Consider the following 16133-nt stretch of genomic DNA (forward strand, 5'->3'; position numbering starts at 1 on the left):
ATTGCTCAGCCCTAAATAAGGCCAGGCTGAAGGAAAGTTAAAGAGTCCTTGCCCTGACAACTCAGGAGCTACGGTGTCTTCTCATTGTTAGTTTGCTTCAAGAACTTAACTTAACTTAGTTAGCAATTTCAGTTGCTGTTATTTTCTAGCATACTTTGTTATCACAAAGGTTTGACTAGTGTGGTGTGCCCCCGTTTTCAGGAGAGAGAGGTGGAGATGCACTGGAACTGGTAGAATAATGAGTTGTTTCTGCCCTATGTCTGCCACAGACTCTGAGCCTGTTCATACAGAATCTTTTAGGAGTTTACCCACGTGTTTTTTTTAAATATTATTGTTGGTTCATGAATACTGAAGGAATCTTTTGTTAATGTTCTTGCTTACTGGCAGGGGCTCCTCAGAGCAAAGATATTGTGTTCCCACCCAGTAAACAGCCTGCTTTTGTAACTGTCCCAGGAAAGAGCTTTGCAGATCCGTTTTCACTGAGTCCTGGCACCTGGATTTTTAAAATCATGGCAGAGGGAGTCCTTCTGGTAAGAAATTCACCTATAAGGTATAGTGTTTATATTCTGGAGAGCTGATTCTGTTCAGAACTGAACCCTGAGGAAATAAAGGGGAAATGGCCATGGAGGAAGTTAAAACTCAACAGTGGAATAAAGAATATGTGCAGGCAGAATGTGGGAGCTCGTGCTGCAGGAGCTACTTGAGGAATTTGAACTGGGAGGCTTAAGGCACAATCCTTAGGGGGCCCCACTTGATTAAGGGCCAACAGAATTCAACAGCTATACTGGTAGAATATACAAAATATAAGATGGTGTAACGTACAGATACACTGATGGAGTGGCTGAAATGGAGCAGAGATGTGGGTGGCACAGGAGAGGAGCCCACTACAACATTGCATAGGATACACCACTACTATATAAATCCCACACAGGGAGACCATAACTCAGATGGCAAGGGGGATGGAGCTGTTGGGAGACGGTTTACTTTGTTCTGTGTAAGGCACTGGGATGGGATGGAGCTTATCTGTGTGTTTGGGGTGGGCTGGGCTAAGTGCCTCCCCTGTGTGTGGAGGCACTACTCCCCATATTGGGGAGGAAGAATACTAGCGCAACACAGTTTTCACATACAGCAAAAGGGGAGTAGAGGGCACTGTTGGTGTTTGTGTCCTGGTGTCCTGAGGCAGGGAACCTATTACAGTTCTAGGAGGAGAGGTGTTAGCAATGTGCTTTGGGAGTTGTGAAGTGACACTGCTTTGTGCAAAAATGCTCCCTTTGTGTTTGCTGTGTTCTTTTTCTCCCACACACACCTATGAAATTTCCCCCTTGTGACCTCTAAGTGTGCATAACATGAGGCCAGAGAGATATAGCCCTATGCAGTGTTCCCTGTCGTCAGCATTGTGGTCTCCCTGTGTAAGGCTTATATACTGGTGGGGTCAGATGCTCTATCATGCCACAGTGGGCAGGGTGGAGGGAGGTGGAGGAGGAGCTATTTTTCAGTTCCTTACACCAGGTCTGGGATTGATAGAAAGTTTCACTCTTGATGAGCTTGTGGCTGTGGTCTGAGTGAGTATAGGATTTGGGGCAAGTGTGCCCTGGCCATGACTCCACCCTCTTTTCTCCCACTTTATTGGCATATCTTTGCTAGTGGAATGACACGGATAAGTTTGTCTTGGTGGCAGCATATCTGAAGGTCCATTTGCGTTACATGGCTTCTGCCACTTCCTAAATCCCTTCAACCAGTGGATTTTGAGTATAGGGTTGCATCCTTTGGCAACAATTTAGGAATAAGTCTCATTAACCAAGGGGCTTGCTTCCCGATAGACATGCATGGAATTGTGCTGTTAATCTTCAGTGTAGTTTCGAATGCACCTGTAGTTTTGTTGCAATTTTCGCTTCATCATTTTATATGTGCTGAATAAATATGTTTATGCTAATCTTGTTAGGATTACCTGGTTCTCCTACCTAGAGACTACTATGAAGCAACCATCTTGCAATTACCAGTAACAGAGCCTTGCACGTATTCCAGACATGCCACAACAGATAAGTTAGTGCATCTGTCATATTCATGAGACAATTCCCTTGGTTTATTTTTTTATTTCAGTGGTTTAACAAAGCACTGTCTCTTTTAAAGTTGCTTACAGTATGAACACCTGCCATTGGACAGATTTTGTTGTGTACTTGGTTCAGAAGTCACATTTTTCTTGTGTGAGGGAGAGTACAGGAAAGTAGCTTTCCAACAGCCAACAGCCAAACATCCAGTAATGTCTCATATCAATGGTCAAGAGGTAAGATGACTCTGTTTGTATGTAAATCTATCATAGTATGTGCCAGTTTGATGTATTTTAGTTCCATGCATCCCCATAGTATCACTTACCCATGGAGTACTCAATCTGTGGGGAAAGGGGAAGGGGGCTTTTTTCTGGAAGGAAGGCTTTGGCAGGTTGGGATTCAGCATTCAGGAACTTTGTAGCTCTCCCTTTGCTTTCTTTAAACATGCTTGGGAAAAGTGTGTAATAGGAAATGGATGGGATCCCTGCAATAATTATCTTGTAAGAGCCAGTGTGGTGTAGTGGTTAGAGTGTTGGACTACAACCTGGGAGACCAGAGCTCAAATCCCCACACAGCCATGAAGCTCACTGGGTGACCTTGGGCAAATCACTGCCTTTCAGCTTCAGAGGAAGGCAATGGTAAACCCCCTCTGAATACCGCTTACCATGCAAACCTTATTCATAGGGTTGCCATAAGTCGGAAACAACTTGAAGGCAGTCAATTTCATTTTTCAACATTCAATATGGTTTGAATCTTCTTCAGGTGGAACTGCAGATAAGGCTGAATGTTCCCCAAGTTGGCCGCTATGTAGTAGTTTTTGAGTATGTTAACGAACATGATCAAGTATATGTTGGTAATGTGAAGATTAACAGCCCTGGGCAAGTGATGGAGGCACGAATTAATATATACAGCTGCAAATATAGGTGAGAAAATGTGAAAACTATTCATCTGTTATTATAAATTTCTGTTTTGTGTTTGTTCTTAACCTGTTTTGTATGCATGAGAGTCTTCAGCTGATACTTCCAAGAAACAGGCTGATATAGTTACTAAAGAGGTGAGTGTGTCTTGTGAGGTGTTCTGTTGCATCAGTTGGCATTAAAGACCAGATTTTATATGCGTCAGTGGAATCAAAAAGATCAAGCTATGATAGGTTAGTTTAGGTTAGGTTTATTAAATTTATATATCGCTTCCCACTACAAAAAGTCCTGAAGTGATTTACAACCAGAGTAAAAATACAGTAATAAAAATACATAAGTATGTTAAAAACATAAGAAGAACCTGCTGGATCAAGCCAATAACCCATCTAGTCCAGCATCCTCTTGGCTAACCAGATGCCTATTGGAAGCCCATAAGTGGGACCTGAGCACAAGAGCTCTCTCCCCTTCTGAGCCATTGTGGCTAGTACCCACTGATAGCCCCTCTCCTCCATTAATTTGTCTAATCCTCTTTTAAAGCCATCCAAGTTGGTGGCCATCACTACGATGGGAGAGAAATTTGGTTCGGTTTGCATTTTAATAGGAACCTTCCTCATTTGCATTTCCTCAACTAATACATGAACCAAAATATGTCTGTCCTTTGAAATATGTCTGTCCTTCACCAAATTTCACAATGCAAATTCTTCCAATCAAATAATGTATACAAAAATCAATAACTGTATCATTTGGAAAGCTAGTATCAACAAAGTAGAATTTAACATCTAACCTGCAAATGTTTTATAATATTATAAATGAGTTTTGGTACATAATATACTTGTTTGGTTTTTAAATGTAATTTTCTTAATCTGCTCATCCTATGCCTAAACCCAGCTACTGTATGCGAGTACGTTAAAAAGGAATATTTAGAATTAAATATGGAAATAAAAGGGATAAGATAAGACAAAACATAAGGTGGGATAACAAACCCAGGGTTTCCATACCATGGTGAAGGGAAAGTTCACATTAGGCACTGGTCCAATCCAGTTAGTTTTTAGCTAGCATGAAGAATTCTGAGGTGTGTTTTGCTCTAGCTTTAGGCAAATTAGTCAACAGTTGTAGCATCACAGTGTTGCAGTTCAATAGGCGTGGCTGAATAAAGCAAGTCTTTTCTGCTGTTCAACTGAGGTATGAACTGAGATTCAACTGTGTATAAAACAAGGGTAGCTTATTTGTTGTCCATTACATGTAAGCAAATAAGAATATGGTAAAAAAACGGCATGTTATTAAATTTCATCAGCATACGTAAACCATTCACCAATGTAACCATTCCATTTACGCCTTTGCCCTGTTCAGCAAGCGCAATCTGTATGCGACTTAATACTGGGAACGATCTATCGTCCCCCTGATCAAAATGCTCAGGGAGACCTTGAGATGAGATATGAAATTGAGGAAGCATCCAAACTAGGAAATGTGGTAGTAATGGGTGACTTCAACTACCCGGACATAGACTGGCTGCATATGTGTTCCAGTCATGACAAAGAAGCAAAGTTTCTAGATATTCTAAATGACTATTCCCTAGATCAGTTGGTCATGGAACCGACCAGAGGGACAGCAACCCTGGACTTAATCCTCAGTGGGGACCGGGACCTGGTGCGAGATGTAAGTGTTGTTGAACCGATTGGGAGCAGTGACCACAGTGCTATTAAATTAAACATACATGTAAATGGCCAATTGCCAAGAAAATCCAACACGGTCACATTTGACTTCAAAAGAGGAAACTTCACAAAAATGAGGGGATTGGTAAAAAGAAAGCTGAAAAACAAAGTCCAGAGGGTCACATCATTCGAAAATGCTTGGAAGTTGTTTAAAAACACTATATTAGAAGCTCAACTGGAGTGCATACCGCAGATCAGAAAAGGTACCGCCAGGGCCAAGAAGATGCCAGCATGGTTAACGAGCAAAGTCAAGGAAGCTCTTAGAGGCAAAAAGTCTTCCTTCAGAAAATGGAAGTCTTGTCCGAATGAAGAAAATAAAAAAGAACATAAACTCTGGCAAAAGAAATGCAAGAAGACAATAAGGGATGCTAAAAAAGATTTTGAGGAGCACATTGCTAAGAACATAAAAACCAACAACAAAAAATTCTATAAATACATTCAAAGCAGGAGACCATCTAGGGAGACAATTGGACCCTTGGATGATAAGGGAGTCAAAGGTGTACTAAAAAACGATAAGGAGATTGCAGAGAAGCTAAATGAATTCTTTGCATCTGTCTTCACAGTGGAAGATATAGGGCAGATCCCTGAACCTGAACTAACATTTTCAGGAAGGGATTCTGAGGAACTAAGACAAATAGTGGTAACGAGAGAGGAAGTTCTAAGCTTAATGGACAATATAAAAACTGAGAAATCACCGGGCCCGGATGGCATCCACCCGAGAGTTCTCAAAGAACTCAAAGGTGAAATTGCTGATCTGCTAACTAAAATATGTAACTTGTCCCTTGGGTCCTCCTCCGTGCCTGAGGACTGGAAAGTGGCAAATGTAACGCCAATCTTCAAAAAGGGATCCAGAGGGGATCCCGGAAATTACAGGCCAGTTAGCTTAACTTCTGTCCCTGGAAAACTGGTAGAAAGTATAATTAAAGCTAGATTAACTAAGCACATAGAAGAACAAGCCTTGCTGAAGCAGAGCCAGCATGGCTTCTGCAAGGGAAAGTCCTGTCTCAGTAACCTATTAGAATTCTTTGAGAGTGTCAACAAGCATATAGATAGAGGTGATCCAGTGGACATAGTGTACTTAGACTTTCAAAAAGCGTTTGACAAGGTACCTCACCAAAGGCTTCTGAGGAAGCTTAGCAGTCATGGAATAAGAGGAGAGGTCCTCTTGTGGATAAGGAATTGGTTAAGAAGCAGAAAGCAGAGAGTAGGAATAAACGGACAGTTCTCCCAATGGAGGGCTGTAGAAAGTGGAGTCCCTCAAGGATCGGTATTGGGACCTGTACTTTTCAACTTGTTCATTAATGACCTAGAATTAGGAGTGAGCAGTGAAGTGGCCAAGTTTGCTGACGACACTAAATTGTTCAGGGTTGTTAAAACAAAAAGGGATTGCGAAGAGCTCCAAAAAGACCTCTCCAAACTGAGTGAATGGGCGGAAAAATGGCAAATGCAATTCAATATAAACAAGTGTAAAATTATGCATATTGGAGCAAACAATCTTAATTTCACATATACGCTCATGGGGTCTGAACTGGCGGTGACCGACCAGGAGAGAGACCTCGGGGTTGTAGTGGACAGCACGATGAAAATGTCGACCCAGTGTGCGGCAGCTGTGAAAAAGGCAAATTCCATGCTAGCGATAATTAGGAAAGGTATTGAAAATAAAACAGCCGATATCATAATGCCGTTGTATAAATCTATGGTGCGGCCGCATTTGGAATACTGTGTACAGTTCTGGTCGCCTCATCTCAAAAAGGATATTCTAGAGTTGGAAAAGGTTCAGAAGAGGGCAACCAGAATGATCAAGGGGATGGAGCGACTCCCTTACGAGGAAAGGTTGCAGCATTTGGGGCTTTTTAGTTTAGAGAAAAGGCGGGTCAGAGGAGACATGATAGAAGTGTATAAAATTATGCATGGCATTGAGAAAGTGGATAGAGAAAAGTTCTTCTCCCTCTCTCATAATACTAGAACTCGTGGACATTCAAAGAAGCTGAATGTTGGAAGATTCAGGACAGACAAAAGGAAGTACTTCTTTACTCAGCGCATAGTTAAACTATGGAATTTGCTCCCACAAGATGCAGTAATGGCCACCAGCTTGGACGGCTTTAAAAGAAGATTAGACAAATTCATGGAGGACAGGGCTATCAATGGCTACTAGCCATGATGGCTGTGCTCTGCCACCCTAGTCAGAGGCAGCATGCTTCTGAGAACCAGTTGCCGGAAGCCTCAGGAGGGGAGAGTGTTCTTGCACTCGGGTCCTGCTTGCGGGCTTCCCCCAGGCACCTGGTTGGCCACTGTGAGAACAGGATGCTGGACTAGATGGGCCACTGGCCTGATCCAGCAGGCTCTTCTTATGTTCTTATGTTCTTATGAATCTCCCTTACAGATTGAGTCCTGTGCATGCAAAAAGGATGGAGTTGGAAATGATGGAACCTGCAATGTGTGCACCTTGCCAGATTTATGATTGGCTCTGTTATCTCTGATTTTTAATCTCTTTGGGAGGTTGTGGAAGAAATTGAATCCAGATCCCCTTTTCCTGATATAATGCGGAAGGGCTGTAGCTCACTGGTTGTGTGCTTGCTTTGTATGCAGAAGGTCCCAGGGGCAATCCCCAGCATCTCCAGGTAGGGCTGGCAGAGAGCTCTGCCTGAAACCCTGGAGAGTCACTGCCGGTCAGTGTAGACTCTACTGAGCTGGATGGACAGAAGATCTGACTCAGTATAAGGAAGCTTCCTATATTGCTGTTTTGTATGTTCAGTCTAATGGCAATGATATTATAGTTATACACCAAAATTGTCTTGACACTCCTCTCTCCAAACTTATACATTAAATTTATATGGATTTAGGATTGCATGTCTCAATCTCAATAGAATAGAATAATGTCAAGGAGTCAAATACTAATGTGAATAAATTTTAAAATAATTTTGACTACATTAATCCATTTAAAGAACTGAATTTTTGAACTCCAAACATAATTCCTAACCTTGGACTGGAATGTTTCCCCCACATCATTCCCTATTGTTCAGTTGACATGATTTAACATAGCTAACAATAAATGCAAACTCCTGATAAATAATTCTGCTTTTTTCTTTGCAGGAAATTAGCAAAGGGTGGAGGAATAATACAGTTTTTGGGTGAACGGATTTGAGCATGGTTGTAACTGCTTTTTAAATTTGTTATAGCTTCCTATGCCGCAGTATTGTGATTGATGATATGCATCGTGTGGCAATTGTTGACCTTCTGGCTGATGCAGAGTTACATCTCAGGGCTTCTGCAATAGATTTTTTCCTAGTAAGTTTCTGTTTTGTAATATTTTCCTAAAGTGTGATTGAAGGAAGTTGTCTCAGTGCCTTTTTCTGTGGTACATTTATTTTTTAGACAGGGAGCATAGGACGTTGCCTTGTGCCAGGACAGTTTGTCCATGTAGCCCAGTGTGGTCTGTCCTGATTAGCAGCAACTCTCCCAGGTCTCAGGCAGAAGCCATCGCTTGTCACCTGAACATTTCCACTGTAGGTGCCAGGGATTGAACCTGGGGCTTTCTGCATGCAAAGTACATGCAAACACACTGATCTAAGTTACCATAAATGGTACGACTCTAAAATCTTCATGTTTTTATGTAGGAAGACACTGGTCTTCCCCCTTCCATGTCCATGTCTCATCCTGTTAAGAAGCCCTGCTGTTTTTAAGCAAGGGACATGAGATGGTCCACATTGTCAAGGGTTCCAGTCCCAGGAACCCTGTTGGTTTTTTACACTCCCCAATATAATTCCCCTGTCTATCACACCAATTGGGGCCCAGAAGAAATGAAAGATAGTTGCCCAAGAGAATTCAAGTAAAATACTCCACCTGCTGCTGCTGGTGGAAGCCATTTCTTCTATTCTGCAGGTGTCATTCACTCTCTCCCATCTTCTTTCTGAAACGGCTTCTTTCAGGCCAGAGAGCACTTGATCCAGAAACACTGCACCATCTCCATTTGTTCGCTGGGTCCGTGAAAGTCTAGTTGATTTTATTCCTATTGTAAAGAGTGCTAGTCATGTGTCCTGTGTCTGGCAATTTCCATGATCACAACTGCCAGGTGGGATACTCTGGGATCTCTAACTGAGATGTGTGTCTCTTGTCACCTGGCTTTCCCAGTAAAAGTCACACTTGTGGAACCATTGTTGCAAGTTTCACACCAGCCACTGTGATGCCAACTATCATGCATTTGGGTTTCAAATGATCACAGTAATTGTGCAGTTCCATAATACGAAAAATATTGTATGTGGGTCTGATTTTTCAACCTTTCCCAGCTGCAAAGCAAAGGAAATGGCTATGATTCCCTGAGTAAGTTGGTTTAAATGTTTTATTATAAGATCTTTGCTGCCACCTTTTGGATACTTAAATATTTCCTCACTTAATCCCTTTGTGCCTTCCACTTTCAAAACAATGCATTTACTATCATGCATCCAGAAAATGCAGGGATAAAAAACAAAATAGAATGTGGTTTCCTGGTCCTGGTGGTTGCATTCAGAATGAGTTACACTTTTTCTTGTTGCAAGGCATTGTGTACCCAAACTGAATACTGCTTTAAAAAAATAAGTATCTCTTAGTATCTGTTAAGTAGGGGAAGGGCCATAGCTCAGTAATAGAGTGCATGCTTTGCATACAAAAGGTCCTGTCCGTGGCATTTCCAGGAATAGCTGGAGAAAGCTCTTGCCTGAAACTCTGGAGAGCTGCTGCCAGTCAGGGTTGACAATACTGAAGTAGATGGACTGAGGGTCTGACAGATTTCTATGTTCTTGTTAGAGTTACCCAGAATCAGAAAGAAAATTTACCCAAATCTTACTGGCCAAGGAATTTTTTTCTTTGCAGTTTTCATTCCTCTAGAGTTAATTTCTTGGCTCACTGGCCAGAGACTTCTGTATTGCTTTATTTATTTATTATTTTATTTATTTATTAAATTTTTTAGTCGCCCATCTGGCTGGTTGTCCAGCCACTCTGGGCGACGTACAAGATAAAAAAAACCAATACATTAAAACGTTAAAATTTAAAACCATAACAGTAAAAACCTAACCCACCCCAAAAGCCTCCCTTTACTGTTTCTATTTCCTGAATTATGGTGATACATTTTGTGAGGAACATCTTATTAACCTATGTTATTTATTTGTTTTAAACAATTTTTGTACTGCTGTTTCACATGAGATCTCACACAGGTTTACAATGTTAGAAGCTACATCCAGAAAATCACCAGTAAACTTGTGCCAAATAACAGAACTGAAACAGTACAATAGAGCCATAAAATAATGGAACCAACAAACAGTACACAACATAAGGTGTAGCAGTTAATTCTCAGGAATTCTAAAAGACTTTCTTAAAAAAAAGAAGAATATTTTACCTTCTTCTGGGAAGACAGCAAAGAGGGGACATGTGGACCTCTCAGTTCTAGAAGTGCTACTGAGAAGGTCCTGCTTCCAATGAAGGGTAAGTCATCTTCTCCAAGAGATGGAACATGGAGTACTCAGAAGAAGTCCCCTTTTGTTTCTGAGCCTTTAGCTGCAGTCTTTGTATTGCATGAATTTATCCAACTTATCTCAAGGAGAACCTCTATGGGATACAGGATTATATCCTTCTAATAGATACTGCTCATGCATTTTCAGACATTTCTTTGAATTCATGAGGGCTAGAAGTGTGCTTTTTTAAATAAAAAGTTGAGATTTCCTGTGCGCCGAATTCTGGAACAGAGTCTACATTCTACAGTAGCACAGGAATGCAATCAGCCTTGAATAAATGGCATCAGCATGAATAATTTTACTGTCCATGTGCAGTAAAAGCAGGCTAAATGCTTCTTTTGCTTCTGTTCTTAGTAAAGACTAATGAGCTGTCCAAGGCAATACAGCATGAGTAACTGTCAACAGTATGCACTTTTAATCCCATGTAATGGTATTACATGGTATGTCAACCTCTGTCATAGAACTTCAATATGCTGATGATAATTTAGTCTCCGCACATTCAGAGAAGGATCTTCAAACTATCCTAAATGTCTTTGCAGAAGCATATGGAAAGCCTGGGCTCTCACTTAATATTAAAAAAACCAAAATGCTTCATCAACAGGTGCAAATTAGTCCCTTTGTAGCACCATCAATCCAGCTTAACGGTGTGACGCTGGAGAACGTTGATCACTTCTCCTATCTTGGCAGCCATCTCTCTGTAAAAGCTGACATCGATGCTGAAATTCAACATCATCTGAGCTCTGCAAGTGCCGCATTCTCCCGAATGAAGTGTAGAGTGTTCGAGGATCAGGATATTTGCAGGGAGACCAAAATGCTTATTTACAAAGCCATTGTACTACCGACATTACTGTACACCTATGAATCATGCACCATTTATAAATGCCACTCCCAGCTTCTTGAAAGACTCCACCAACGCTGCCTCCGGAAAATTCTGCAAATTACTTGGGAAGACAGATGGACTAATGTTAGCATTTTGGAAGAAGCAAAGACTACCAGTGTTGAAACAATGATCCTTCAACATCAGTTTCACTGGACTGGCCATGTTGTTCGAATGCCTAATCACCATCTTCCAAAGCAGCTACTTTACTCCCAACTTAAGGATGGAAAATGGAACATTGATGGACAGCAAAAGAGGTTTAAAGATGTTCTTAAAGCGAATCTAAAAAAATGTAACATGAGCATTGAGAACTGAGAAGTCTTGGCCCATGAATGTCCCAAATGGAGGTTGGCTATTATCAAAGGTGCTGTGGACTTTGAAGAAGCATGAATACAGGGCGAATGGGACAAATTAGCTAAGCAGAAGGCATGTCAAACAAATCCTCATTGTGACCATCTTCCATCTGGAAACCTATGTCCTCCCTGTGGGAGGCTGTGTGGATCCAGAATTGGCCTCCACAGTCACTTAAAGACCTTATTTTGGAAGACAATCTTACTTGGCCATGAGTGATTGCAAATGAATGAATGAATGGTATAGTAGCAGCTCTCTGCCAACCACATTGCACTCATGGCTGACTTGCACAAATCCTTCTAATGAGTGTAAGAGACTACAGAAAGCCCTGTGGCCATGGAAAGGGATTTTTAGCTCTGCCTTCCTGTTTCTTGGCAGGATCCAGCAGCTTACAAGTCCTCTGTTTAAAGGTCTCCACAATCTACATTGCCTCTTTGTTGTACTGAATTGCTTCCTTTCCTTCCTCCTCCCCAGTTACAAATAGCAAATATTGTAGCAAATATTGAAGCATGCTCTGTCTTTTGTTTCCTAGCACAAAGCTTGCATTATTCCACTGGAAGACTTTTCTCTAGAGTATGTGGAACCTAAAGTATATTGCATTGCCACATCTGGCCATTCAGCTGATTCAAGGTAAAGTGCTTTCTTTCCTTTCATTTCTCTCAAAAGAACTCTTTAAGATTTCAAGAGTTTCTCTGCCCTGGAAATAACTTCAATATGCATGATACAACAAGGCTGCTGCCTGCCACTCTACATATTCTGAAATACAAATAATTCAATCTCAATCATGCTTAGTAGAAATGGGCAAGGCTTTACCTAGAGATGGGCAAAAGCAAAACTCCCTTGAGAAATTTGACTAATCTTAATTATTTTATCTTTCTCCCAAACTTCTGTTTGTTCTAAAATGGACTCTCAAGTTTACCTTAAATTTTGCCTTAGGTGAAACAAGAGGGACCTATAACAAAGCATTGCAGTGTGGAGTACTTATATTCAAAATGCTACCCAGTCAGCCAAGCCTTCCCCATTTCTTCCTTACTTTCCAGTTTTCCATCCCACCCCTTGAAACAGTCAGTCAGCGTTCTATGCTCACTAAACATGCTCAGACCTCACTGAGCTGTTGGAGGATTTCCCATCCCTTTTAAAGTTTTTTCATATTAAAAAAACTTGGTTCCCCCAGTCCTGCTGATATCTCCCTCTTGTGCATGGGTGGTACCATTTTGGCTACATAAGGACCCAAATTGTCTCACTATTAGTACATTGTATATAGGTACAATTCTCCTTAGGCCATAAATGTTTACTTAGACATTTTGTTAGTATTCTGTACCAATTTTCTGTTTTCTTAACTACACTATGTGAGCATTTGGAAGGAAATCTAGTGATTTTGCATAGCCTGTGTCATTTTAGATACTGTATGTTTGCTGTCTTGGTTGTCTATAATTATTTCATAATTATATATAATTATAAATTGAAAGGAAGATTTTGTTCTATTGTCATGCACTGTTTTTTGTTGATATCCTGTCATAATGCTTTATGTGAAATGAATTCTGTCTGTGTTTTTAGTTAAATTTTGAATTATTAAATAGCATGACAATGTGAGTTTTGTTTATATGTTTTGTCATTTCTATGGATAGTAAATGAGGTTGAGTACAGTAGTATAGAAATGCAGTATACAAATTGAGAATGAAATACAATTTATGTACTTCACATTTGAACTTGCTTTCCTGTGAATTCATAAATGATTTTATTCTTTCTCCCTTTTAAAGTGCTTTGTGCATTCCCTCGCAGTATTATGAAACACCTCCTGTAGCCATGGTTTTGGATGCTCTGAGGGATGGACAGGTTGCAGGAATGCAAAGAAATGTGGTCCATCAGGAGTCACTGAGTTCTCCTTTGCCATATGGTACTCACACAACTAATGCAGTAATTTTGACTTCTTCACAGGTAATTACATTTTGAATTACACATAGGTCATAGTCCAGCACAGACGTGGGTATGTTTATGCCCATTGATTTGTAAGCATTCATCTTACCTGACATGCACATGAATTCTTGCAGAACTGTAGGTGCGTCTCTTAATTAGTTTGCAAAGTGTTGGCCTGGAGCTTTTGCTCAGCTCTTGCTGAAATAACATTGATTCCTTTTAAGGTCATATTTTATTTTAACATTTGCCCATTTGCTGTTGTGATCTTGTTTCTTTCTCTGACCATGATTGAACATTACATCTTAGTGGCGGTGGTGGAGATGGGAAGCATGATTCATGCTTCCTGGCTTTTCATTTCTTCTGTACTCTCCGGGTGAGAGTTTGTGCATCTCTTCCCAGCTGCAGGTTTGAGAAGGTCCTCAGCAATGTGCCCCCTGCTAGACATCCACCTACATACAGTAGGTGGATCCTGGGTTTTCTTGGTGGCGCCAGCAGCAGTGCTGCAGTGAGAGACAGGTAGCTTGGTGCCACCATCTTGATTTCCCACAATATCCTGAAACTGCATTTATTTATTCATTTTATTTAAGGATTTATATTCTGCTTAATAATTAGCATTTCTAAGTAGTGTACATAAAAATAAACTGTACAGAGAATTTTTTTAAAAGTTCAGCATAAAACCAAAGAGAAACCTGAACACTATTTTAGAATGCCTACTGGAATAAGAAAATATTTGTCATGCTCCTGACGTTCAGTTAGGAGGGTACCTTTCTAATCTCACTTGGGAGAAAATTACATAGGCTTGGGCCCACAACACTGAATGCACAGCCTCTGGTAGTTATGAGCTGTGCATCTGAGCCATGGGGGGGCCACCAACCAAGACTCTCCCAATGATCTTAGTGATCAGGTCATGATATAATGGATCAAGTGGTCCTTAACATACCCTGGAGCCAAGATATTTAGGGCCTTATAAATAAATACAAGAACCTTGAATTTGGCCCAGTAACATATGGGCAACCAGTGCAAGTTTTTAAGCACCTGAGTTATATGCTCGCGGCAGTCTGTCCCCATCAACAGCCTAACCACAGTATTTTGTACCCGCTAGAGCTTCAGGCTTAGGTGCAAAGGTAGTCCCCCATAGAGTGCATTGCAATAATCAAGTCTTTAGGTTACCAATACATGAATCATATTGGAGGTACAGTGGAAAATAAAAATGGTAGGCAGCTCCAAGACCTAGCTGTCTGGCATGAGTGACCCTCCAGATCAGGCATCTGCCCAATGTTGGTGCTGGCATCCCAGCAGCTGCTTGAGAATTCTGCTTGCTGGTATTTGATTATTTTTACCAGCAATGGGAGTTCATGCAACTCTCTAGAGAAATTCAAAATAATGAATTGTTCACACCATGTATTTATTTTATAAAAAAACATTGCAAACAATTTCAAAGCAAGTTACAAGTTAAAACATAATCTATCCACAAAAATCAACAATATAAAAACAGAGGCAAGTAAAGTGCAATCAAAATAATCACAGCAATCAATCTGACATTAAATACAGTGAAGGCCTGTCTTTAGCTGGCACGGAAAGCTCAAAAGTGTTGACCTCCTGTTCCCCTTGAAAGAAGTAACCACCTGTTTCTCTGCCTTTATGGACAGTTCTTCTTTTTCTATTGAGTACACCTTATACCACAAGCCACATGAAGAACCAGCTTTTTCTCTTTCTGCAGCCTTTTAGGTCCAAGTGGCTATCTGGGAAATAGCAAAGTGAGAATTCAACAAGAGATTTCCAGGATTTGTCTGTTAAAATCCTGCTCAGCTATACATTCCTTTCTATGGGGCACCTTCCAGCACTTTTAGTTGTGCTAAACTGAGCAATGTGAAACTGAGTATGTGAAATGATGGTGTTTGGACACTGCCCCACTTTGAATACCAGCAGATTAAAGCCCAGCATTTCAACACACTAAATTTATATTTACCCAGTTGATCACTGCCCTCTGCAGGTGAGAACATCCTGCAGGTACCATCTTATCAGGAGGTTCTGCACAACATAGGAAGCGTACTTTTAGTGTAGTGGCACCTACTCTTTGGAATTCCCTCACCTTAAATATTAGACAGGTGCCATCTCTATTACCTTTTTGGTGCCTACTGAAGACCTTCCTCTTTCAACAAGCCTTTTAAATAGAGACCTTATCCCAGTCTGCATTTGTGTTGGAATTGCTTTTTAAGATTTTGTAAAGCTTTTTTTCGTTTTTGTTTTTAAAGATGTTTTGTTTTAATATTTGTAAGTCTTTTTTTAAAAAGATGTTTTAGAGTGTTTTTAGTGTTTTGTTTGCCGCTTTGGACTCCTTCTGGGAGAAAGGGTGGGATATAAATTTAATAAATAAAATATTAAATAATAAATAAACTTATTTATGTCTACAGAACCAAATAATTCTGAGTGGAAGAGTGACACATTTGGGTAGATATGTGTTTCTCATACATTTTTACCAGTCAGAGAATCCAACATTTCTTGTTGATGTGACTGTGGATGGAGGACGACTCTGGTCAGGTGAACTGGATTTTACATTGGTTTTGGGTTTTTTTTTTAGCACATTTTGAGTTCTCACAGATTTGATGTCATGTTTTTTCTTTTGTCTGATTTAGGTTCTTATAATGCTTCATTTTGTCCGCATATTGCTGGATGCCGAGGTTTGGTGATGGCTGAAAATCAGATTGAACTTGGTGTCTCTCAGCATGATATTTCAGTAACTGTAAAAATTCCTCATGGAAAAATGCTCATGTTGGTAGGTTTTGTTATATTCAAAACTATTAAATTAAATTAACTAACTAAAT

The 16133-nt window shown here is 40.5% G+C and overlaps 1 protein-coding gene across 2 annotated transcripts in view; it reads left to right on the plus strand.

The window, feature by feature from the left end:
- LAMA3 (laminin subunit alpha 3) overlaps window positions 1-16133 on the plus strand; it is a 207480-nt gene that overhangs the window by 69660 nt on the left and 121687 nt on the right. For both annotated transcript variants that reach the window (XM_061596969.1, XM_061596976.1), the window contains exons 24-32: window positions 388-530; window positions 1943-2043; window positions 2131-2284; window positions 2811-2971; window positions 7857-7965; window positions 11924-12021; window positions 13152-13329; window positions 15723-15849; window positions 15945-16084. In XM_061596969.1, coding sequence (XP_061452953.1) covers window positions 388-530; window positions 1943-2043; window positions 2131-2284; window positions 2811-2971; window positions 7857-7965; window positions 11924-12021; window positions 13152-13329; window positions 15723-15849; window positions 15945-16084 — 1211 coding nt within the window. The remainder of the gene's footprint in view (window positions 1-387; window positions 531-1942; window positions 2044-2130; window positions 2285-2810; window positions 2972-7856; window positions 7966-11923; window positions 12022-13151; window positions 13330-15722; window positions 15850-15944; window positions 16085-16133) is intronic.

The sequence above is a fragment of the Rhineura floridana genome, chromosome 1 (assembly GCF_030035675.1).
Source record: "Rhineura floridana isolate rRhiFlo1 chromosome 1, rRhiFlo1.hap2, whole genome shotgun sequence".
Lineage (NCBI taxonomy): Eukaryota > Metazoa > Chordata > Lepidosauria > Squamata > Rhineuridae > Rhineura > Rhineura floridana.